The 26,067-nt window shown below is 34.9% G+C and overlaps 1 protein-coding gene across 2 annotated transcripts in view; it reads left to right on the forward strand.

Moving 5' to 3' along the window:
- The window catches only part of ORC5 (origin recognition complex subunit 5), a 66,135-nt gene that overhangs the window by 15,362 nt on the left and 24,706 nt on the right, over window positions 1-26,067 (forward strand). For both annotated transcript variants that reach the window (XM_083860446.1, XM_083860447.1), the window contains 5 exons: window positions 196-286; window positions 2,438-2,490; window positions 4,637-4,749; window positions 8,080-8,127; window positions 11,743-11,853. In XM_083860446.1, the coding sequence (XP_083716572.1) occupies window positions 196-286; window positions 2,438-2,490; window positions 4,637-4,749; window positions 8,080-8,127; window positions 11,743-11,853 (416 nt within the window). The remainder of the gene's footprint in view (window positions 1-195; window positions 287-2,437; window positions 2,491-4,636; window positions 4,750-8,079; window positions 8,128-11,742; window positions 11,854-26,067) is intronic.

Consider the following 26,067-nt stretch of genomic DNA (forward strand, 5'->3'; position numbering starts at 1 on the left):
GAACAGTCATGGGGAAACAACCTTGTGTGGCAGCATGTGCTCACTGGATGGATGGTGATGGTGCATCATCCTAAAGCAGGATGCTGGAGTCAGGATGTTAGACCTTGTCATGCCTGTGACTGTTCAGGTGTCAGGCATGAGTTGTAGTGTTGTGTGAGTTAAATGTTTAACAGAGTTGGTTCTGCCTTGCTGCAGCAAATGAACGCGACACCCGCAAACTCTGGAAAAATATTGAGCCTCATTTGAAGAAGGCAATGCAGACTGTTTATCTCCGGGAAATATCCAGGTAATTTGGAGGGCATAGGCTTGTTGGCTTTGTTGAGGTTGCTGTTTTTGACAACCTTCCTCTCACTGTGTTTCATGGCTAGTGTTTCTTTTTTGCTAGATGTAATCTTTTTTCTTTAATGTGCATTTCTTTCTTGCCATACGCTGTTAGAAATAGCATATCTCAGGAGGAAATTTAAACAAAATGGTATTTGTAACATATAATGGATTCAATAAGTAAAGCAGTGGCAGCAGGTTTTGTTCTCCTTTTCACTGATGCTAGATCCATTTTCTGTAATGTATAAAACTACCAAGCATGGGAATCCATCAGCAGAATATACAGACACAGTTTAAAACACACTGCTGTGTTTGTTGGCTCGCCAGATAGTCACTGTACCAAGGATGTGTGTAAGCCATAAAATTCTTGAGACATTACAGATGTTGAGTATCTGTGTTTCTTAGCTTTGTTTGATAGAACTAGGTTTGTTTGCTGACTGTGCTTTCTGATCCCTGATTTTCTTTTCCAAGGACAAATTTTTTCTTAAATGGAATTTCCATTTTTAACAGCATTAAAATCTGGTGTCCTATTAATGGCTATTTTTCTTGGTGTTGTTTTAGATTCCTTGTTTATTTTGTAAGCTGCCAGATTGCTGGAAAAAAAATATTCATTCACAGTGGTAGTAATTGGCTTAGGTTTAATGTTCTCTCCACCTTTAAGATGAGTGATTCTGATGTTACACTCTGTAAAGAGAGATCATTCAGTATTGCTTGTTTTCATTATCTTGGTAAAAACATACTGATTTCTTTCCTTTGAATGTCATTGAGGCTATAGAGTATTCTGGTCACAACCTGAGTGTGTAGTAGAAGGCTTTGCTAATGTTCTAGAGATGTGATCATTCCTTCAAAGAGAGAATTGATTTTGCTTTGTACAAGCTAGACTTCACTGTACAATGCAACACTTTCCTGTTTGGCTCAAATATTTATTTATATTCAATATTGATCTTCATTACACAGTCTACTCGGGATCTCCTTGACTTTTTATATTGTGTAATTGCTTACTCTAATTAGGTTGTAATAAAAGATTATGATACAAAATAGCTTGTGAATTGTTTCCAAATAAGTAATTTCCCTCTACTGTTTTCTTTGATTATAAATTTGAGCTTGACTTGATTTCTATTAGAAATTCCAGGTTTCTATCTAACAGTTCTAGGATTTACTTCTATATACCAGTAAATACTTGAGGAATTAAAATCACTATATCAGTTTTTCTGGCCACAGAACTATGATTACTCTGGGGGGTTTCGTCTTGACCATGTAATTTATAGTGATAGAACTTTGCTATCAGCTTTTGTGCTAACTGAGCTGAAAGGAAAATGGACCTTTTTTTTCTGCCTGTAAAATAGACATTGGATAAAACCTTAACTCATTGATGAGTTGTTTTGTCATTCATTGTAATTTATAAGTATTACCTGAGCTCTCATTATACTGTTTTTAAGTTTTATGGCTTATGGCTGATAAACTCTGCTCATGAGGAACTTCAAAAAACAAGTCAAAAAAGCTCCTTTAACAAACCTATCTTTTTGTAATCCCCTTGTGGTATACAAAATGATCCAAAATATGAAATTGCTAGCAATGTCATTCCTTAAGGGAAGTTTTAAAGTGAATTTTTTGCTATTGTTTAGGAAAACACCAAACTACTTGGGGGCGTTTTTCACTGCAGAATAATCCATCTTGATGACTTCCATTGACTTCAAAATTACATTAGGAAGTAATTATAGTATTCTTCTCACAAACATAAACAGTTATTAAGCAGATTAAAAAGAAACAAAACTATCAGTGTTTTTACTTTTTATGCAATTCTGCATTATTCTTGAAACTTGGAACACTGTGCATGTTTGCTTACTCATGGTGGTTGGATGGGAAGAAATAGGTATTTTACAATTAGATCTTTTATGCTTTAATCTAACAGTAATTTTTGCTTTTTTAATCAAATACATAGTCTGTAGGTTATTAAAATTTGCATGTGAGATAGTAAGACCTTGTATTTTTAATTATTCTCTCACTAATTGTATCCTAGCCAATGTCACAAAATTAGAATATATCAAGCAGGTAGCTTTCTCTAAAAGACTATCAAACACTACATCTTTATGTATTTGCATTTTCTGTCTTTTAGCTCACAGTGGGAGCGTTTGCAGCAGGATGGTGGAGAGCCTGGGCAACTGAAAGGTATCAAACACAGTAACTGTGTAGGGGCTTGTGATGTGAAATGTGTTTTTCAGTTTGACTTGGTCATTGTCATCTGAGAACAAGTGAATGAAACTACACAGACAAGGCTACCTGGTAGTATTCAGTCACAATTCAGGGTAATCATGATTTTTTGAAAAGAAATCCTACGAAGCAATATTTTTCCCCTATTATATATACTGGAAGTAACCTTTCCTAATATCCCTTGCAGGTAAAAGAAGTCGTCTTTACATCTGTATTTCTTATGTCAGAATGGGTGAGGAATGGCCTGAACCCTGATGGTCAAACCTCTGTGTGCCAACTGGCAGAACTGTCCAAGTGGGGAGAAGAGAATGTTGCACCTGGTGTATTGCACTGAATTAACACATTCCTAAATAAAACACCTGTCCTGGGTCCAGATTTCTCGCAAAGAGAAATGTCAGAACTGCAAGTGTTCTTTCCTTGGACAAGTAGAGCTTTGGTGGTTTTATACTTTAGACAGGCTGGAAAATCAAATCTCAATGTATTTGTCACCCTTCATTTACAATTTAGGAAGGAATACTAAAATGTTTTCCTGATCATGTCAGTTGGCCATGGTCTTTTGACCAGTTTGTTGTTTGGGAACATTTTTATATTATTTATAATGACAATTCCTTGAGATAAATGCAGTCATCAGATTGTTTCCTGTGTTTGGTTTATGATTGGTGAATTTTCAACGTTTTTGACCAAATGAGTTTGATTCAAGGTGTTCTTATTAAACTCTCTCCCAGATGATCATGAAATATTTTGCACCTGACAACCCCATGAAGGGACGCTTCATTTTAAATGTATTTTCATAGGTATATGTAGTAGGAAAAAATGTCATATTGTTAAAACAGCATTTGATAGCCACATGCTTAAAAAGAAGTTCTAATAAATAAAATTCTACCTCTAATAAAGGTGTAAATTATCAAATAGTTCAGTGTGATTCAATGTGTGTGATGCAATATTGGCTGACCAGAAGAATGGAGAAAAACCGTAGTTTTTGTATTAAACTAAATTGTGTGTCTGCAAGAGTTTATTTGGTGTTGCCTTTTATAAATAGCATGCAGTACAAGAGAATCTCTTAATCGTAAATGAAACTAAAGCTGTTCTTTTATGCTTACGTGAGAGAAAATCATTACTAGCAGTCATCTAATGCTGGGCTGCTTTTCTCTATACTGTGAAATCTGAATCATAACTTCTTTTTAAGCATGTTTAATTCTTTGATCTGTATGTGGTGATATTTGTGGATTAAACCATAAAGGTACAGGTGCTTCATAGAACAAGAAACTGTTGAAGCAAAAAACTGCAAGCAAAGAGGGCACGAGAGAGACCCTTTAATGGTTTCTATAATTAGCCAGCTGATTAAGGGTGGTTTGATGATCCTATACTTATGCATAAGCATGTAAAGCAAGAGCAGGGGACTGTAAAGGTAAAAAATACAAAGTAAAAGTACTTTTGAGCTCCCCTCAAAAAAGAGCAAGTATTCACTAGACTGTAGTTCTTGTGCGTTTTAATATGTGTGTTTAATCTTAAGTATACATGTATACAAGGGGGCAAAGTCAACTGGATGAAGTTTAAAAGTTTTAAAACATTTTCTGTAGGAAATAGAACAGTGGCTAAAAATCATTGATCACAGATGAACTATTTATTGGAAGTGCAGCACTGCTGCTTTCTTTACCATGCCATCCTTGTTCCTGGACAAGCTGTTTGGCAGTCTGGAGGAGTCTAAAGGTAGAACCTTGAAAAAAAATTGTCATTGTATTTAAATATATCCTTTCATCTGCCTTGTTTGTCGGGACAATTCCCTTGAATAAAAGTAGCCTGGAATTATTTATATCTTTTTTTTCAGGAAGATTTATGAATCTCTGATGCTTCAAGTACAGTTGCTGAGAGTCTTAAAAGGTTTCACAGAATGTTAGCTTTGTTTAGCTTTTGTGCTGTGCTCCTTTGCCCTTCCCTGAGTTTCTATCTGTGATAATGAGACTGAGAAAGTCGTACTCATTTAGTCATGGCATTAGAGCAGGAGAGAGGGCAAAGAAAATGAATGCAGGGAAGTCTTAATTTGAAGTTTGTGGATGTTCAGGCTAGGTTTTGGTTAATTCATAAACTGTTTGTATTTTTATAGGACTTTCTGCACATACCCATGTGGAACTTCCTTATTACTCCAAATTTCTTCTAATAGCTGCTTACCTTGCCTCCTACAATCCTGTTAGGACAGATAAGAGATTCTTTCTTAAGGTAACAAAATTAATTTTTTAGTGCTGTTAACTGGATTCCTGCATACTGAATTTCCTGGTTTAAAACTCTTCAACTATTTGTTTTGAGCTCTGTTTCTGTGTGCAATTAATTTGTTTTGATGAGTAGCTTTTCTGTAGATCACATACTGTGATTGGTAATGATCACTGAGTGCTTTAAATGTCTAATAAACCCAACATCATCTTCATGTGCAAATTGTGCATAAAGCTGTTATAGCATGAGCACTATGCTTTGCTTTTCTGAGTTGATACAGCTTGGTTTTGAAAAGGTTTTAGTGGGGTGACCAGTGTCCTTTGTTATAAACCACACTTAAATTTCCAGAGTAAGGTACAAATCACAACTGCCTTGGCATTTAATGAGGTAAAAATGGCTTAGTGCACAGTTAGTTTTTTATAGAGTTCTAAGTTTTTGGAACAGAAACATAGAAGCAGTTGCTTTTGCAGGAGATGTGATTACACTAGCTGGTATGTGTTGTGTTGAAATGGTGGTAATGCATGTTTCTAGTATTAATCGTTACTACCAACTCCTGGGCTAAACAGAATTTTCTGTAAGTTCTTGCCATGTACATGTTGACAGGTTTTTTTTCTTCTTTTTTCCTGTGAGCTAAATTGTGGTCATACTGCAGACAAGTGATGTGGTGCCATTGGTGGTTGTTGTTCTATGTCTCTTCCTGACCCAAGATCTTCAAGCTCCTCAAGCCTGCCTCATTGCTTCATTTTGAGTTATTTGACAAAACGTAGGTAGGAAGACAGATCAGAAAAGTGATCAGGCAGTTGGGCTTTCTGTGCATTTTGCCAACTACTATAGTATGTATTGATACAGGTATGTGTGTATGGTATTCATGATGGATGTATGTAAGCAATTAAAGAAAATAAGGGCAAGAAAAAATTTGTAAAAATATTAATTCCTCTTCAAAAAAAATCATAGATACACATTTTGAGAAATTACTGCAGTTTCTAGGGATTAAATGCTAGTATGTTTTCAGTTTAAACTCTGGTATGATCTTACTGAAAGCTATAGGAGTTTCACCCTTCTATTTAGTTCTTTCCTGAGTGGAGCGTTACTTTAGTAAGTGTAGATTTTCTTTATGGCAAGCCTTGTTCTTTGCACTTGACTGGAGCATTTTCTTTGGTAGAGATTTTTTTGCTGAAGAACTATTTCTAAACAGAAATGAGAAAGCATCCATGACTCAAGCCTGTAAAGCATGTTACCAAAATGTGCCACATCTTCCTTGCATTCACTGAACAACCTTTTCAGCTTTGTTTTTTTCCTTTCTCCTTTTGTAGTATCTCTGAGTGTGTTTCCACTCTTGCACATGAACCATATTAAGATTTTGTACAATAAACATGAATTCCTAAGGTTTTTGAAGCAGGGATCAGGAGGCTATTTCTATCTGTGCTGTCAGGTATTTTTTCCAAGAACTGGTGAAGCAGAAGTCACCATTCTTCCTATGTGTCATATATCAGTTAGCCCTTCATCAGGTCTAAAATTGAACTTCAGAAATAGCTGCATCTCAAAGCCCAGCAAAACCAACACTTTTGAGGGGGTTTCAAGCTGAGTATTTTTATGAGTCATGTGAACAGTGGAAATAGAATATGATTTTTATCAGGTTTGTAATGAGATTCAGAATAGATCACAGAAAAGTATCTTCTAGACTGATTTAACTAAGGACTAAAATAAGAAAAAGAGATGCAAACAAAAAGATGGTCCTTGAGTTGCTCATCTGCACTACTCTATAGATGCTAGGCTATACTACAGCTAAATAAAGTCAGTTTGGGGCAGCCTGGAATGCTAACAGCCAGAGAGAGCAGGGAGATGATAATTGGCACCGCTGGTACTGGTTATGTGAAAATTCAAGAGCTTTGCAGTAGGTTGAGAGAAAAATACGAAGCTGGTTTGGAAGTCTTTAAAACAAGAAAGAATAGGAATATGTATATAGGAAGTCTTTATAGAAAACAGCATTAAAAGCTAATTAAAAATTGGCTTTGAATTTCGTGGAGTTTCCTGCTTGAACAGAAATAGGATACCATATTTACCATATGGAGATCCCATTGTAACCTGCAGAACACGTGAATGCAGTTTGTTGTGATCCATCCAAAGCATGCTATGTAACCTCAAGCTTGATTACTTTCCCCTCTGAAAGGTCATTTTTTTCAAAGGCATGATAGAATGATTACTTTGCTGTCTTTAATTGTGTTTGATATCTAATAACTGATTTAGCTATTTTTTTAAATCAGACAAATCATGTGAAGTAAACCTAAGCTCTGTCTGCTTTTTAGCTCTTCAGAAGTCAGTCAGGAAAAGCCACATTTATGAAGATAATTTTGACACGGCTGGGTATTAATGAAAGTTTACATGAAAAAATAATTCTTTATTTGAGTTATTTTTTCCCTGATTCATGGAGCCTGCTAATAAGGTATATTAATATAAGTTATACCTCTCAGGGCTGTGGAAGAAGAAAAAAATCAGCAGGTGATATTTTGAGAAATGGCACTTGACTATGTTTAAAAACTATTACACCTCTTCACTAATTTTATGTCACTTGCACCTTACGCTTCATGTATCTCTTGGGTTTTTTTGTTTCTTTTTAAACCCATTTATTTGTAACATTGTTTACTACTGCCCTTGTCTTGCCCTCACATTTTTAGTTGAGCTCCAAGAGCACTTGACTATTTTCTTTCAGTAGTCCTTCCTTTTTTAAGACAATTTTTTTAAAAAGTGCAGCTTTAAATTACATTTGTTTCTTCAACACCCACCCCTACCCTTTCAATCTCCCCTCCTCCTTCCTTTTGTCATTTAGCTCAAGAACCTTGAACTACCTTTGTATTATATTGATTAAATTCCTGGTTGTCATTTTGCCAACTATTGTACCATCCAAATTCCAAAACAGGGTCAGTAAAAGGTGAAAATTGTGGTGGATTTTATACATAAATACATTTTAAAAATTATGACAGTCATCATCTGTCTTTTTATTTGATTATTGAGGATATGAGGAGGATGGTGGCATGAAGTCATATTACAAATTTTTACTACCTCATCAGTTCCTGAGTAGATTAAAAAACCAACTTCTGCATGTCACCAAAAAATATTAGCATGTTGTGTTTTGGCTTTGCACCACTTGGGACAAGGTGAAGCAAGAAGCTAGGAAACTGTAATTTTAGGGCTTATAGTAAGAGTGATTGGTAGTAACATCAAATGCAAAAACTGGAAGGGAAGAAAAGAAGTAGACCTAGAGTGACATACTACCATTTGTAGTGTATACATTCTTTATTGACTGTTTTAATTACCTTTGCTCTTGTCTATTGTTTGCAGCATCATGGGAAAATTAGAAAGACCAACTTCATGAAGAAGCATGAGAAGGTATGTATTTTATCCTTCTAAGCTGAGCTTGGTAACAGGTATTTTCTTTCCGCTGTACTTGTGGGTTTGTATTTCATTCTGTGTCATTGATTACTGTAGAAACTGCAGAACTGCAGAAATAACATTTTTTTGGTGCATTTGTTTTGTATGCTACAAATTTCTGTGAGATACAGACATTTTTATTTTATTGAAACTGTAACATAAAATTGTCTCCTAAAACCGTATTTTTGTGTAGAACAAAGTGTGTTAAATAAAGCTAGTTTAAGGACATAGTAAGTGGACTCAGCAAGGATCAGCATTTCTCTCAAAAATAATTTTATATTCTTTAAAGAATTTTTATAAAAATATTTCTATAATGATGGAAATTGCAATATAGGGATAAGCAATTAGAGATGTAGTGTTATAAATAGACTAGTTTGTTTCAATTGGTGTGATAGTTTGTGTCAATATACCTTTGCCCAGAGAAGCTTGTCTGAAGACTGATTTACAGGTCAGAGTCACCTGATTCTAGTGGCTGCCTGCATCTAAACCAGTTTATGGCCCATTGCAGAGTCAGTCGATGCAGTCATTGGAGTGTAGGGTGTGATGTGGCTCATACTAAAGCAGGTTCTATGTTCAGGCAGATGAATTGCACCACAAATTATATTGATTAGATTTCTACTGGCTATATTTGGAACTGAGGAAACTGGTTTGGCTGTCCATATCTGCTTGGCAGGAAGCTGACATTAGAGGAAATAAATCCTTCCTTAAAAGTTTAGGTATAGCAAGACTAAAAATCTATTTTGTGATTCTTAACTGTGTCAGTCCAGAGGCTGTGGGGTTTTTTTAATTAGATAAAATCAATCTTGTGAATGAGGAGAAGAAACTGACTGACCATTCTATTAATTGCCCTCTTGCTGATAAAAGCAGAATTTGTTTGGTTTCTTTGCATGGTTGCCCTGGAACAATGCTTTTCCTGTTTAGTGACAAGTGAGAGATCTTCCTGGTGAATCTATTTTTGCAGGTGAAACTTTTACAGGCGTCAGTCTGTCAGAAGATCAAATGTGTTGGTGTGGTTTTTATTGGAAATGAGTTTATCTTGTATATCTGCTTCAGTCTAGGATTTGTTTTGTATCAGAATTTATAGCTTACATGCTTAATTTGTAGAGCAACCAGAAAAGTTTGGAAATGCTTTCTGCATTACAAAAAAAGAAAGAGGTATCATTCAGTCTTCAAGTACATGCTATAAAGGTTGAGAATTCAGTCAGTTGTGGTTAAGGAGTTTCTTCTTTTTGTGCATCTAATTGAGTTTGGGTTAAGCTTTTGTTCTTTAAAGAACTCTTGGGGTTCTCATTCTTGTTTGTGAAATTTTGTGCAGCTGTGGGATAGTGAAAGGCTTAGACCAGGTAAACAGAGGGAACATGAAACTGGCACTGCAGATAAAAACCATGAGCACACAAGAATTTCAGAAAAACCATGGGCAGCTGGGCAAAAGTCTTTTTAAACAATGAATGTATTGCTTTGGTGTAGAGGTAATAGAGGGCATACAGAGTTGATTTGATGGATATAAAATGTTTTGACCAGGTTTTCTGATTCTGGAAGATAACTTTGTTTTTGGGAGATGTTGGCTTCCCTGCATTTTTATAAATACTATCTTGTGTAGCATTCTGCCTTATCTCCTTGCAGAAGATTTGTAACATTCTAATTCCTAACCATGTGTTATGTTTGAAGGAATTTCTAAACCACTGTTAGTCTCCCAAGAAGTTATTCTTTTAGAATTAACTCTTCTGCTTTTTCTAGAGGAAAGCATTTTTTTTAGATAACTTGAAAGTTTCAAACAGTCTTTTGTCTAAATAGAGAACAAGAAATTTCTGAAGTAACTGTATATACTAAACAGAGCTTCAGAGATTATTTGTGCTAACTGCATTTTCTAGCTGCTTGGAGTGCACAGATTTTAATTAGTCTGTTTGTTGACAGTAATGAATATGCTTTACAGAACTTGCACCTGTAGAAGCAGAAGGACAGGTGATTGTATATTTCATAACTTATACTGATGCTGTTTTACACTACAATGACACAGACTCCAAACTGCAGAAGCCTGAAAATTACTCCTTTTTTTCTGGGGATATGTCTCCCTTATATACTGTTTTACACAGACCAATCTGATTGGTGACAAAAAAATAAACCTCTTCAATCACATTGGTCAGACCAGAGGGACATCAAGAAGAAGTCCCTCCTAGGAAAAAGAAATGAAAAACAAAGTTACAACTACAAAAACATGTCTCTTGTCTACAAAAATTCCCTGGCAAAAGAATTTCAGAAAACCAAAGCATCTCGGGCACAAAACCAGGGCTACACTTATACCACATCTGCATTCTGCCATGCTAAAGTCTTGGCTATGTGTTTCCATGAGTTTTCACACTGCTTGTTTTGTTAGCCTAGAGGTAGCTTTGGGGACACCTCCTGGATTTGAAAAGTTAAAACATGTACTGGAAATAACTTTTGGGTTTGCTGAAGAAATGAGTGGTTGTGTTTTACTGATGACTAATGCCACAGACGTGCTGGTGGTATATTAGAGGTGTTCTTTCCCTGAAGCATTTTGAAACAAACTTTCCCTTGAAAATCCTCTTTAATCTTGGCTGCTCTGCTAGTAAGAATAAATCAATGTACACTACAAAAAAGGCAACCAGATGTCAAAGTAGAGAGAATTAAATGCAAACTTAAAATAAAACAAGTATTTCCCTTGTAAGAACTTTTGGTCATAAATCTCTGTAGTCCTAACTATGTTGCCTAAGTTGGAATACTGCCCAGTTCTGCCTTATAAACTGTACATATCCTTTTTGTAGAACTGATATTTTGAAAATGCTTAGCATTGAACAATCAGGACTTTGTATTTCTTTGAATTCAAGTGAATGCAATGTTACTACACACAATAACCCATAGTGCCTAAAATGGCCATCGGTGTCAGCTGAGGTGTGAGGTGAGCACGATGCAAAAGAGCTCTGTAGCTGTGAAGCCGGGAAAATATGCTGTGTTCTGATAACACAGGTGCCTGTAGCTGGGCTGGCAGCTCATTATGCAGCAGCTCTTACCAGCCATGAAGCTGACCTCAGGCTCAGCCATCTGAACTCTTTATTTTAGCCAGCTAAACCTGTGGGAGGCATGTGCACTCTGAGCCTTACACTCAGCGCTCTTTGCGCTGCTTCTGGAATACTCTGTCCAGTGTTGTTCTCCTCCTTTGGAAGAAATCTTTGAGCTCCCTACCAACACAAGCCATTCTGTGATTCTTTGAATGCCATAAAACACAGCCTTTCCTCTTTATTCCTTAGATTGGGCAAAGTCATTAGACAAGACAAGTAAATGTATAAATCTACTGACAGGAGATTTGGCATAAGATCCTCTGTTACACCTCAAAAATGTTCCTGTTTCTTGTGCAGTTCGAACACTTGCCGTTTTAAATAGATCTTTCTGTCTATATCTTTTTCTTGATCAATCAGCTTGTATTCAGTGTTTTCCATAACGTGTAAGTAGGCTGTATGAAAGACTACTGTGAATCACAGTGCCTCCCCAGGGGCCAAAAAGATAATAACATCATTTAGTACTCCAGAGAATTAAAAAGTGTTGTTTCTGTTGCAGACCAGCAATCACCTACTTGGGCCGAAGCCATTTCCCCTGGACAGATTGTTAGCAATATTATATAGTATTGTGGACAACAGAGTTGCTCCAACTGCAAATATATTTTCCCAGGTGAGTGTGTACTTACTCTTTAATTTGCTTTTTAGTGTCTGGAATTCACCGTTATTAAGTTTAAATGTTTTTCATAAATCAGAATTCTAATTAAATGTAATGAAAAAACAATCATAACAGGTAATTTAAATTTAATTAAAGGGTTCAGAGTGCTATTTATCTGTATTACTAGCTGTGAATCCAGTACTTTATCTGTGTAATGGTCTGAAATCTGCTAATAGATAACTTTTCCCTGATCCTAGACTGTGGTCTGTGCTGATCAGTTCCTTGATTTCTCACTGAAGCCTGTAAGCTTGTTTGCATTTCAGGTTAGGGGTATAAATGTTCACTGTCCCCTGACCAAAATTAGTCACCTTGTATCATGTATTACAAAAATGTGATGGTGAAGAAGTAGAGGGAATAAGGTGCTTCGAGGTGAACAATATTTTCTGTAGTACATGTACCTACTGTTTTTCATTTGGACAAAATTTAGGTCTTGCAGAGAAGCCTGGATATCTCGTTTCACTAGATGGCAGCATAGCTACAGAAGTGAGTGGAATTAAGTAAATCCAGTATTTTCTCAAGAGCTCTGAGTTTGTCAAGTGTATATTGACCAATTCTGTAAAAGTAAAGATGATGTTCTACTGTCAGTTTGATTCTTGGATATCATTTCCACCTTAGAAATCCTCAATTTCTTCCTTCTTTCCAGTTGTAATTAACTTTAATTTACTGAAATATTTTCCACCTTTCCTTGTTAGGTATCACATTTAACCAAGTAATATTTCAATTTATTGTCTGCATTCATGTGAGGTTCTAGGAACATACGTGTTTGTTTTTTAGAATGTTAGCTTTCTATTCTCTTATTTTTGGCTATCAAAAGCCAACACTAGATGTGAATCTATTATATAACTATTTTACAGTGTATTTTCAAAATTAGTGTAGCTGTATATTTAACAGGAGTTCCAGGTAGGACAACAAGTATCATTATTCCCATGTACAGTTAAGTAGTACTGAAACAACAATTTGTACATAGTGTAGTTCCACCTTAGACTAAACTACAGAATGAACAAGTTCAGTGAAATGCTTTGTTCTAATTTAGAGTTTGCACTAGGTGGCAGTGTTATCAAAGAATAGTTGTAATTCTTTATTTTCTGAATATCTGGAGATTAAGCTATAAAGATGTAAAAAAATGTATATAATCATAACTGGGTTAGGGCAAAGAACTTGAAATTAAAATGTTTACACAAAAAATTAAATTTGATAAATTATTTAAGAATATTTTTAGTTATAAAGCAATTTTTAAGTAGCTTAATTAAATTTTAATTAAAACTATTGAAATCCCACTGCAAAGTAATAAAAATTACAACAGAATTTAAAATAGGTTTGGAAAGTAGTTTGAACTAGGCATAATATTTAATTGCATTTCTTTCTTGAGTAGTTTAAAACAATTTGCATTTCACTGATTTTTGTCATTGGTTTTTCTGTAAATATATTTTTCAAACAAAGTAAATATTTAGGAGCTGGCTTATCCTTAGCAGTACTGATACATTTTACTGTTAGATAACACAACCTTAATTTTTTTTTTGTTTATGTATTCAGCATGGAAATAGTTATAAAATTGTACAAAAGTTTAAAATGTTTATGTCAAATATTTGGCTTCTTAACTGATTCACGATTAATTTTATGTGCTCTTTAATTTGTAAACTCAAAGGCTGTACATGAACCAAATGCATATTAATTCTCCACATGCACTATCAGAAAATAGCATGCCTTAGCTTTAAAGTTGATCAACAATCACAGTCAAGATTCAAGAAGGACTAGCAGCTGCTTTAAGATCTGCCACTTGCTGATTTTATGATATTTCTTATTGCTTCTTGTTTTTCTGTATAGTTTCTATTCACATGAAAATTTTGGTTATTAGCTTTTCAAAAGTGAAACTACTATGCTAATGAGCAGCAAAATTTCATTTTTCCTCCTAATGGTAGGTTTTATTGAAAATGTTTCATTTTTCTAAATAGATTTTCAACTGAAAATTTGAATCTTAATCTTTTGCCTTTTAATATTATACTCTTTAAAATGGCCTCTTATATTTTTTCAAACCAAGAGTTACCATGTTTATTTTACAAGTGTGAACTTTGCAACCAGTAGAAAACTAAACAACTTCTGCTGTAACTTCTTGCTGTAATTAGGTCACAGGAGATAGAAAGTATTCCTTTTTGGTTTTCCTCACTAACTAGTACAGGAGAGTAGCACAGCGGGGTTGGGGGAAGCAAATTTCCACTTCTTCAAATGACCATTTTTTAGTTGCTCCCTTAAAAGTTGAAATTTCTCTTGGCTTTGTGCTCTTTTTAATCAAAGTTTTCACACATCCAATGAGGATTTTTTGAGACAAAATTAATGTAAGGTTTGGAGGTTTTAGTTATAAGTTCTTGATCTCAGTACATACATGAATTGTTTGTATTCATTTGAGAAGTTCCCAGTGCTCATTTTTCTCCAGAAAATTCACTGTTCCTCTTACTAATTTGTCATAATACTGTTTTTTTTATCATATTGTGTATTAGTCTAACAGGTATAACAAATAAATTTGTTTAAATTTATTTGCTTATTTTTTAAACAAAGGGGTTGGAGACTAGAGAACTATTGATTTCTGGAGACATTTGAGAGGATGAGTTCTTAAAGTGTTTTTCTTCAGATAGAATTTTGTGTAATAATTTAGCAGATTGAAGATGATATTGCAATCATCAGTGGGCAGTACAGTCTGTGCTGGGACAGAACTTGCAGTTGATGGTCTCTTTGGATATATGGCTCAGCATGTGCCTGAAGTGCTTTAATAGGTGAAACACGGAGAAAATGGTGAAAAGATGCATATGCACTTTCACACAGTGCTGAAGACAGCTTGACTCTGGGATGTGCAGTCTGCATCCTACAACAACAGAGAAGTCTTGGAGTTTCTTTACTTGGTACAGCAGGAACAACCAGGAGTATTATTTGTGTCCCCATGTGGAGCCACTGTGCAGAATAGGAAATATTCCTTGTGTCCAAGGGCAATTGCAGCAGAATGGAGGGATACAAAGAAACTTTGTAAAGCCTCCTGAAAGTGCATTCTGCAAAGGTTCCAAGAGTCTATTCAGTCTTGGTTTGTATAAGAGTAGTATTTCATTTTAGGCTTCACACAGAAAATAGACAGAAATACAGCATAATGCTCTTCATAAAAATGTATGGGACACAAATGAATTTACGCACAAAGCATGGGACAAGAATTATCAGCACCAATTTAATTTAAATGAGGTCATTTTACGTTGAAGAAGACAAGGGCTGTCCGTATCACAGTAATTGAGCAAGGGAATATTTTTATGGTTTACAAGCCAAAATTTACCAATGTTTTTTCCTCTATCAAAACCATTGAGTAATTGCTTCTTCAGGTCAATTCAGTTCTCCTGATCATTTTTCATTTTCTAGACATTTTATCTTGCTTGCGCTTTCTTGTGGAATAGCTCTTCATAAAGAGGATTGATTAGATCTCCTTGTAGATTTGAGCTATGATGTTATCTAAGGTAAAATGGAATTAAGCCCTTTGTCTTGCATACTTTTGCATATTTTATTTCTGGTAATATATCCCTGAATATTTGGAAAAACATCTAGGATAACTTCTCAGAGTACCTAATAGCTGAAAATTACCAAATAGGTAACTAATCAGTTACTTCAGTTCAGTTTATATTTTTACTCTAATGCACTAAAGTTAGGTCATCTCAGTTTTGATTTTAATATTACTCATTATATTTAGCAAATATTTTCAGATAGTTGTACAGTTAGAATTTACTTCTCACTTCAGTGCATTTGCAGAGATTTCTAGGAAGGCTGTTAATGAGTATATGGAGACATCAGGTATCTTACACATATTCTATATTTCATTTATGAGACATTTTTTATCTCTTTGATGCTGGATCTAAGAAAAGTATTTGAATTTTCTTAAGAGTATCACAAATTCATAGAAATAATTTAGTTATAAATGTGTAAGAATTTGGAATGAAGGTTAACAAACCTGAAATTTTTCAATCTGTTGTAAAGATAAATAGCATTGCAAATTGTTGTCCAAAGAGTAAGAACTTTCCATCTGAAGTTAAAATAAATGCAGATATAAGATTTTGAGTAGTGTGTTAAGTGCCAGTATGATATGGGTCTATGAGAAACACACAGACCACTGATATACATAACATAGTTCCAGCTGGAGGGAGCCAGAGGAATGTAATTAAGAAAAAAGTGCCCTTCCTTGAAATGTAAGAATTTAGAGAGATTTGTTTTCTTTTTTCTTGCTTTCTTGTCTGCCTTACATGAATAGAATAGGGAATATCTAATATTTTTTTAATGTAAACTGAAGCAGTATGAGGCAATTTACCTGCAAGATTTCTTTGTCCCTGTTGTATTGGAAGCATGCTTTGACTTTCTTTTTCAGATGACAATTTGATGTGTAAACTGCCCTTTATTTGTAAATTGTCAGCTATGGTAAAACTTCAATTTCAAGATTGGAAAGATGCCTTGTTTTGTTATCTACTTACTTGATTTGTATTATGGCTTATAAATGTCACAGCCTTTCTGGACACCAAATACCCACATCCTGATTGTAGTTATAACTCTGTTACTGCATTATTTTAGATTCCCTTGATGTAGCATTTAATAAAGAGGAATTTGATTCTATAGTTCTGTGATTTGATTCTATGAATACTGTCAACCTAACAAGTTAAAAAAAAAAAAGTGGAAAGCACTTAATCGCTTCTACAAGCTCAGATTGTATTAATGCTTAAAAATACAAAGTTTTTCATTCCACATTTGACAACTCTTGACAGAATAAGAATTACTCATTTTTGCTAGATCAGCTGTATTGTGTTCCAGCTTTCCTTGCTGTTGCAGGACTGCTCATAGGAACATTTTGCATCTGGTTTTAACACTATTTTTTAAGACTAATAGAATACTCGCCATTTAAAAACTGAGCAGGTATGTGAATTTCTACAGAAAAAGGTCTGGTTTAAAGTGTGTTGTTCTCCGCTGTTCCCTAAGAGGACTTATAATGAAGCAGAACAAAGATAAGTGGAGCCATTTTTATTTTATAGTATGCAAGAAATACAGAGCATATTCTTGTACTGTCAGTACAAAATGTTGTATGTCAGTAAGTAGATTAATTTTTAATTTTTTTTTTAAATAAGCAAAATGCTGGAAAAAAGTTCCTGCTGATTCTGTTAAACCACTCTCCTTTGCTTCCCTGTTACTCTGAGATTCCACATATGTTGTGCTTTTTCTTTTTTTGGATAAATGGATAGAATTATTGCTAAAATTTTACCTGAAATAATTAAGAAGTTCATAGCAGACATTAACTATATCAGTGTGGGGGGTGCCTTTGGAAGAATATATTTCTGTCCTATTCTCAAATGAACTTAGCCCTTAGACCTTCATGACAAAAGTTTATATTGTAGTGAGATTTCTTGTTGTCTGGTTGAATGTTTAGAAAACCCCTTCCTATCTCATAGATAATATTGCAAACTGATTCAAAAGAAAATTGAAGTGTATCATGCATCTGATTTTGGAGAGTGTCTTTGCTTTGTACAACCATTAGGCGGTACTAAGATTAGGTAGACTTGAACAGATGTGTTCAAAAATGTTGATATATTTGAATAATTATTTTATACATTGTAGAAAGGTGGAATCATTGAATAGTGAATATTCAGAAGGGACATGATTGTAAAAGTCATTTCTCTTGGTGTTGATTGTGTATGCAGATTTTCTCAAATTTTGTTTCTGGAATATAAGCAAATATATTCTTATGTATTTCCTTATTTTTATCACTTCATGAGTTCTAAAATTACAAGAGAGGATGTCATCAGCCTCTGCTTCTGCCCTATTGATTTAACCTGAAAATGACTGCATTTCACTGTCCTCTTGCTTCAGAGGAAGGAGCATAAAATTGCACAGCTTAATCCATCCTGACCACAGGAGTTGTCATCTCTGGAATGATCCTGCTATAATTCCATGCAGGGGGAAGCATTTACTTTTACAGGAGAAAAAAAATGAACCATATGGGAAAAGGTCTTAAAAGCTTATTTTTGATTTTTTTTTCTTCATGAGAACTATTTAGAATTATATATAGTTCTAAAGATATTATAGAATAAATTATAGATAGAGAGGTACACCTCTCTATCTGGTGAGTCAAAAGACCTTTAGAGCTTCCCGGTGACAGGAATGAGCAAATATAAACCATAGATTGTGGGCTTATCTCATTCTCATTACTGGTCAAATAAACTTCCCCTCCTCTTTCAGTGAGTAGTGAAGATACATAAGACACATCTTGCCAGCACAGATTATCTATTAGTCTTCAATAATGTCATATGTCTCACACAGCATTCATATATAATCTGTATATCCCTGCATATTTATTGTCCAACTGGGTTTGTAGTACAACCTTTTGATCCCATGGCTTCGTGGTCATCCATACCTAAAAGATTATATTTATATTGTTAGAACATCTTTTTTAGCAGTTGTCAATTTGTAGCTGTGAGGGTTTTTTTTATACAATTTTATATTATTACTGTTGTATTTGATTCTAACTGGTTTCGATCCTGTGTCCTTTTATAGGTATATTATGCATCTGACACACTTTTTTTCCTGATCTGCATATTGGTTAGAAAGTATGGTAATCTATTGATCTCATTATATTGAATTGTATTGATCTCAGTACTCTGTTGATTTTCTGTAAGTTTGGGAAGATGATGATAAGAGGTAATAAATAACTCCCATTTTCTCATTTTCTGTTATTGGTTACTGGACTAATCTGGCAGAAATTCATGAGCTGAAATGGGAAGTTAATGTGATGCACAGCATGGTGACATAGTTAGCACTTTAGCACTGACTATGGCAGCTTGAGAGAGCCTGCTGTTAAGCAAAAAGAAAGGAGAAAACATTACTTTTAACCAAATAGCTGACTATTTTTTTCAACTTTGAGCATAGTTGTGAATAAAAATAAAAGTATGATTACTTAAAGTAGTAGTTCTAATTAAATATGGGAAGAGACTGATATGCTCGATTCCTTCTAATTTTAATTGATTTGGAAAAGATCTTTTAGAAAAACTAATAGTGTTTTACCTATATTATGTTGTTCGGCCTAATTTAATCTTATTTTCATTTTAGAGGTATATTGATAATACAACTTTAAAATTTTTTAGGAGGCTTTCTTAATCAAATTCTATTCTATTCTGAGTTCTTTCTTTACAGTAATTTAAAGTAGAAAATTTAGTTTATTGCTGTGAAGAGCTTATACTAATAGGTCCCAGCTTGGCACTTACCCTATCTTAAAAACAGTGTATTTAAGAAGACAAATGATTGAGAATTATTGAAAAGTAGTTTTAAGGAAGAAATTTTATTTATGACAAGGGAAAGACTATTGAGAGAGGAGAGGTAGTGAGGACTTCAGATGAGATGAAGTTTATAAGGAAGACAAAGTGAATTCCTAAATATCTTATCTGGAACAGTTTACTAATTTCTAAACTTCCTGGCTTTTTGATCTTATTTTTTTATTTGTGTAGCATGTCCCTAAGAATTTGCTAACCAGGAAGTAGCTGTTTAAGGCTTTGTAAAATTGATTTACAGTAAATTTGTACTTTTCAATATATAATCAAATAGGAATTGTGATTGAAGTAGGTAAGTAAATTTGCTACATTGTGATGAAGAGTTTATATATACTCTGTTTAATAACTTTCACAAAGTATTCTTGTGGCCCTGTGAACATAATGTTATATATTCCCTTGTGCCTTCCACATGTCTTAGATTGCATTCTATATAGCATAGAGAATGTGTTGTATCAACCAACAGTTTCTTTAACTTCTGTTCTCTCGGCACGTTATTTGTAAACAGTATTTGAAGCTTCAAATCTTAACTTATCTATTAAAATGTGTTAGTGTATCAAAGAAGTAAATATGAATACATGAAAGACAAAACAGAATTTTCCTCCTTCCAAACTCTGTCCTTTCCATCCCTTTCTTTACACACTTATTTAGAAATTGGTTTCATGTACTTACTGGAAGGAACATCGTTTAATACTCCAGGAACAAATTTGTGCAGTGTTTACATCAAGCAGTTGCAGCTGAAGCTTGTTAGTGATTGCCTCCCCAATTAAAAAAAATTCTTCACTGTGGTACATGAACTCCTATTGTTTGGAGATAAATAATCAGCTCATCCCCTCTTTAGGGAAGAACAAAGAATATAATAGTACATCTGGTTCGTGTGTTAAGACAGCAAAGATTAATTAAGCAAGTACTGCACAACCTCTCTTGATAACATATATCTAAAAACAGCCTGTATAAGTTTTTTAATCACTTTTCTTTAACCATTTAGTGTATGCAGAAAGTCTACTCCAGAATCACCAGCTATTCATGGAAATAAGATAGGACACAATACTGAGATAAAGCAAATTAGAGCATTAAGATAGAATTCATCAGTTCTCTCTCAAATCTCTTGTTTTAAGCTGATATGCCTAGAAAAATATGATTAAAGACTAAAAAGAACCTTTCAAGCCCCCAGGTGACATCATTAATACTCTTTATAAATTCTGTCTTTCTTAGATGTAATTTGGCTGTTTTCTCTCACCATTTGGAATATGACTGGTTTGGGACAAAGAACCATCTCCTTATCCTGCATTTGTGTAGAATCTGGTTAATTGAAATACAATTTCAAAACTAGAACTCTTGAGGTTAAATAGCTACATTGCGTGCCCTGTTTCTTCACATCCCTGGTAACTAGAACTAAAGTCCAATTCCAGCTGAAAGGCTACTAAAGGCCAATTTTGCCTGCTGTACTTTTTGCTGTCATTGTCTTTCAGCCAAAACAGCTTTACTAGCTCCTTGGTGTTGACTTCAGCAAGTTGTAGGGACACAGATATCCTGTCAAGGTCTTCATCTGACAATCCTTTGCTTATTTAATATCTTTTATTTCCCTGCACATACAGTAATGAATGCAATTGCAATTTCAGTAGTGGCAAGAAAGATGCCTGATTAAAGGGTTGGCTAAAATGTTACATTCTTTTTACTGATGTCCAGCTCTTTGGACTGGTTGTTATATGGTCCTTTGTCCTCCTGTCTCAGCCTAATGCACTCTTGCATCTCCCTACCTACAGTTTGTTCTCCTTAGGTATTTATACCTCGCTTGTCAATTCAATACAAATGATTTTGCTGTATCACACATGAAGTAAATTCGTACTGTTGTATCTGTACCTTCAATTTTTTTATGAGGTTGAAAAGTACTGAGACTGTGCACATGAACAATGTTAGAGCATAAGGTAGCAGAATGGTACATTAGAGAGTATGTTGGATCACTTTGGGGAGTGCTTGTACTATTTCTGCCCTGCTAGCTGCAGTCAGTTCTAGCTACTGACTTTGTGCTTGACACCCCTCCTCCCCTAAAGACCCTCTGCTGCTGGCTGTGCTCATTTGATAGCAGATAGTGGGGCTTGCCACAGTATCTTGGACAAAGGAAGCAGCTGCATTGAAAGAGAGGATTTCAAAATATGAAGCTTGTTCACAAAAGAATGCCTCTTGGTAGATGAGGAATAGTTAGGAATTTACATAATCTCTCTTCTCTATCTATGGAAATGAAAACTGGAAAATATTTGGGGGGAGCAATGTGGAAAATTGATAGCTTGATGTAAGTAAATCTCATTTATGGAAAGTTTATATTCTTAGTAAATGTTGCAAATATTGTTCATTTAAAATATGGAGAACGACAAAACAAGGTGAGACAAATCCTACAGTAGCTTATGCTTGGAAAAGCTGCTATAATGATGACATGATGAGTATTATGGCTGAAAATGGTGCTATATATCTGAAGTTGCATAGGTGCTGCAAGAAGTTTCCATCCTTACCACTGTATGATTTAATTTCTCACATTAGGTAGAGGAGCGTGGATGATACTAGAAATAATATGATTATTTTAGGTGAGATTGGTTCTATCTATGTATGTGTCTGAACAGTAGAGGTACACCTGAGGTAGTCAATGTGCTTTTGTAGTTAATGGAGAGAAACAGACATGCACCCTAATGTAGACATGAGCATCTAAACCCGCTCTGTTAATGAAAAATTTTAAAATCTGTATCAGGTTTTAATGAACCTTTTCCTGATGCACTGACTCCTCCTTCCTCTAGAAATGGAATCAAGACAGCCTCAGATGCAATCATTTACATTATAGCTGTGTAAAGCTATTCTATCCTAAAGGACTAAGGAGTGTTTTCTCAGTAATTATTCTGGGTTTCTTGTAAAACAAATGGAAAATCCACCATCAAATATTCCTGTTTGGATATCATATTCCTTGTCAAAATGTTTGCAGACTGGGGGCAGTGATTGATTTGTACCTCCCCACTCATTCCTCCTGCAGATTTAGTTGGGCTGTCACTCTGCAGTGAGTACTTGGGACGAGCATGCCCAGGCTACTATTGCATGGCTGGTAAGCTGGTGTTGGCCTTCTCATCCTTTTTTTGCTGGACTGCTTTTGACTTATTCCTAAGGATGGGGTGCTGAAATTCTGTCTCTTTCTGATAGAAATTTATTATGCAGAATTCTGTGGTGATGACCTGTCATTTTACGTCCTTGAACTTGCAGTCTGAACCATACAGCTTTGAACTGTATTTCAGTTACAGCAACTACAGACTAGCTCAGTGTCTTGTGGAAAACACTCTGAAAGTGATGGTTTTTGACATGACAATGCCAAGTATGTCAAGAAAGGATGTTCTACCTTTTTGTGAAATACAAAATAAAAAGAGGTTAGGGGTTAGTATGGAGTTAGGTTGCACTCTGCAAGTGCAAGTCATAGAAGACTTACCAAAAAAAATAAAAGACTGGTAAGTTATTAAAATTTCAGGAAGTGTTTCAGAGGTAAAATTTTAAAATATTACTGAGATTCAGTGTGGATTTTTGGGCACAGTTTAACTGAAACTAAAATTGAAATATTTGAAGACATGTAGTTCAGAGGAGCAGATGCGGATCAGTTGGTGTGTTTCACTAGCATGTGATGGTGCAACTTTAACTTTATTCATCACCCCACTGTTATCCATGTAGAGAAAAGTGTTTAAAAAAAAAAGAAAAACATGAACAAAAACTCAAAACCAAATCCCAAAAAAACAGACAAAAATCTCAATTCAAAAAATTCTGTACTTTCAACTCTTTTTAGGTTGTTGTCTTATTTTCTAGTCAGTAGTTATTTCTGAATTAAATTCTTAAATTAATTTTCTTAAATTTTCCTAAATTTATATATGTGGTCATTTTGAACAGGTTCTAGTCTCCATAGCAGTTCTCCTAGAATATTGAGAGGTGTCTTTCTGTGTGCGTGTTTTTACGTACTTTTTTTTTTTTTCTGCCTGCTCACCTTTCATAAATGTTTCCTGAAGGGAAATATAAATACACTGTATGAGCCTCATCATCCTATTCTGAACATTCTAAGACATTCCACTATGAAAAACAGAATATGCAGGCAATATATCTACATCTTCTGAAAAGTTCTGTATTCAGACTCTGGTTAGTAGTGAGTTTAAAAAAAACACAGGAGATGTGGTACCTGGGATGTTTTTTGAAAGGCATAGCTAGAGAATATGAAGAACCAGGTTGATCTATTTTAATAATAGAGGAGTGCTGGACGTGTTGTTGACCATCTGTGACCTACATAAAATGAACTAGTGTTCCATGTTCTAGATATCTGGGCAAGAAACATGAAAGACAATGTCAGAAGAGAAAGTAATGAATTATATACGTAAAAAACCCCTGGTGTAGTAGATAGAGACAGTAAACAGATTGACTCAAGAGATTACCACACAGACATGAGAAGAAAACTGAAGATTGTTGTTATAAAATGATCTTTTCCAGCCTTTTTTATTTATTACTAGCATATGGCCTAGGAAGACATTTTGCAACAGATATCTTCTAGTGTGGAATGGCCTCTAATGGATGTATGACACTGATGGTGTAGAGAAAAAGCTTTTTAATAATTTGTGTGACTGTAGTGCTTGTGAAAGATGCTAGACTGACAGTCTAGAAGACTGGGAGTCTGAAGTAATCTGTTCTGATTCACTGAACAGGTATAGCAGAGGCATCAGTGGCACAAAATCTCTGTATTGCTTTTTAATTATATCCTGAAAAATCTACCTTTTATTTTGAGCTGGCTGACTCTTAGTTAATAGTGACAGAGAGTTGCTGTTAACCCTACTACTTAGCTCTTACAAATGAGCTTTTGACATAGAGAAGCTTTCTGTTTAAATTAACAACTTCTGTTATAAAGTGTGCTGGATTTCCATTAGAAGTAGTGAAGGGGGAAGGATGGCTAATGGGGAACATGGGTACTGGAGCTGTTGCACAGTAGGCTGTTCTGCTGATCATCATTAGCCTGCCTTTTTCCTTTCCTCCTAGACAAATCATTGAGACCTTGCTGGTTTTAACCGTGAAGTAGGCATTTTGTGGGACTAGCCTCTGGAATGCTGTTGCCCTGCTTTTTCAGCCTTCTGATTGTTTTCATTTCTACTGGAGCTTTCTCAGGCATTGTAACAAAAACAAAGACTGATATTTTGTAAATGCATTCCTTTCCAGGGGGAAGGACAAATTGATGGACTTCTGAGTTGACCACTGGGGTCAGAGGGATGTTCCCCTCGTCCCTCAATCCTTGACCAAATCCCAAAAACTATATAAGTTGAGATCCCCAAAATAAACTTCCCTTTTCCTTTTCATCTCATATCCTGAGGGTGAGTGTGGTTCTTTTCATGTCCTCTTGCGACAGAATACCATTTCATCTGTTGATTTTACGTGTTTTCCATGCAGTTGGGACCAGAACCAAACCATCTCTTAATGACTGGGAGAAATGAAAAGGTACAAGTGGAGATCTGACATGGCAGAATCTCTGTAGCAGTAAAGAAATATACTTTTATCCATGATTAGGTTAACATTCAAACCAATATCTTCTTCTTCTCTCCCATATCAAAAATAGCCCAAATTTTAATTCTACTCAGCCTCTGGAATTCCCTAGAGTGAGCCAGACTCCAGTCCAATTTGTGGTCTCCATCTGGCTCAGGTGAAGCTTTTGTAACTTTACATTGTGCTGGGGCACAGGGGATAGCTCAGTGTGTTGGAGTGATGAGGAAAAAAGGTAGCAAACAGGATAGGGAGTCATCCATATGACAGGAGATAAAAAGTAATGCTTGAAGTCCTCATGTAATTTTCTTGTGAGTGAAAGTATTTATGCAGGTACTAAAAAAGACAAATGCAAAGAAGAAAGGTTAATTCATCTGTACTCCAAAAACCAAAGGTATTTCTGACTGATTGCCCAAAATAGATTGTGCCTAAAACCTGGAAAAAGACCCAATCATAAAAATGAGTAATGTAAACAATTTATTAGGCCCTTATGTTGTATTTTTAATAAGCTGAAATGCTGGTCTCTAGTGCAGGTAATTTCATTTTTTTTCTGTGATGGTTTGACATGAACAGAGAAGAGATTTGAGTCTGATGTTTTATTAAAACAAACAAAAGAAAAAAAAAAAAAACAAAAAACAAACACAAAAACCTACACACATCAGTGAAAAGTCAAGATAAAGTGGTAAATGCAAGCTGGCATGCATAAGTGGATATGACCTGAAATAAAGCTGTTTAGAGAAGGGAAAATAATTGCAAAGCAGTAACACTTAAAAGAAGATGTAGGCATGAAGACTGGCAAAAATTAAAGGCTAGAAGGGAATGACTTGTGAAGAAAGATTAAAGGAAATGAACACATGTAATTATTACTTATAGCTATCTGTGTGCTTGGTGATGTTCAGATGAAGAGAGATGATCCCTACACTAATTTGGCTAAATAACTACCAGGGGATGATGAAAATGTCTGAAGGTATTTATAGTCTTCAAGTGCCAAGAAAGGATTCATTTAGAAGAGTTCAAAAAAGGTCTAAGTAGGAGTAATGAAATAAGATGAGGGGAATCTTAGCTTTGAATACTATAAAAAATCCTTCTTTTGGACATGCCAAAGTGTGTGATAGTCTTCCCTGAAATTTTAGTGCAGTGCCCCACTGCTTGAGCTATTGCAAATGACAGTAGACAAAGCATTCAGATATAAACTTGAAAGAAGGAAAAAGAATTTTGCATTGGTGGGAGGAGAGTGAAGATGACTTAATAGATATTTTCCATCTTTAATTTCTATGGTCTCACATGGTATAAATTAACAAAATAAGAC

Source organism: Zosterops lateralis (genome assembly GCF_965231275.1).
Source record: "Zosterops lateralis genome assembly, chromosome: 4".
Lineage (NCBI taxonomy): Eukaryota > Metazoa > Chordata > Aves > Passeriformes > Zosteropidae > Zosterops > Zosterops lateralis.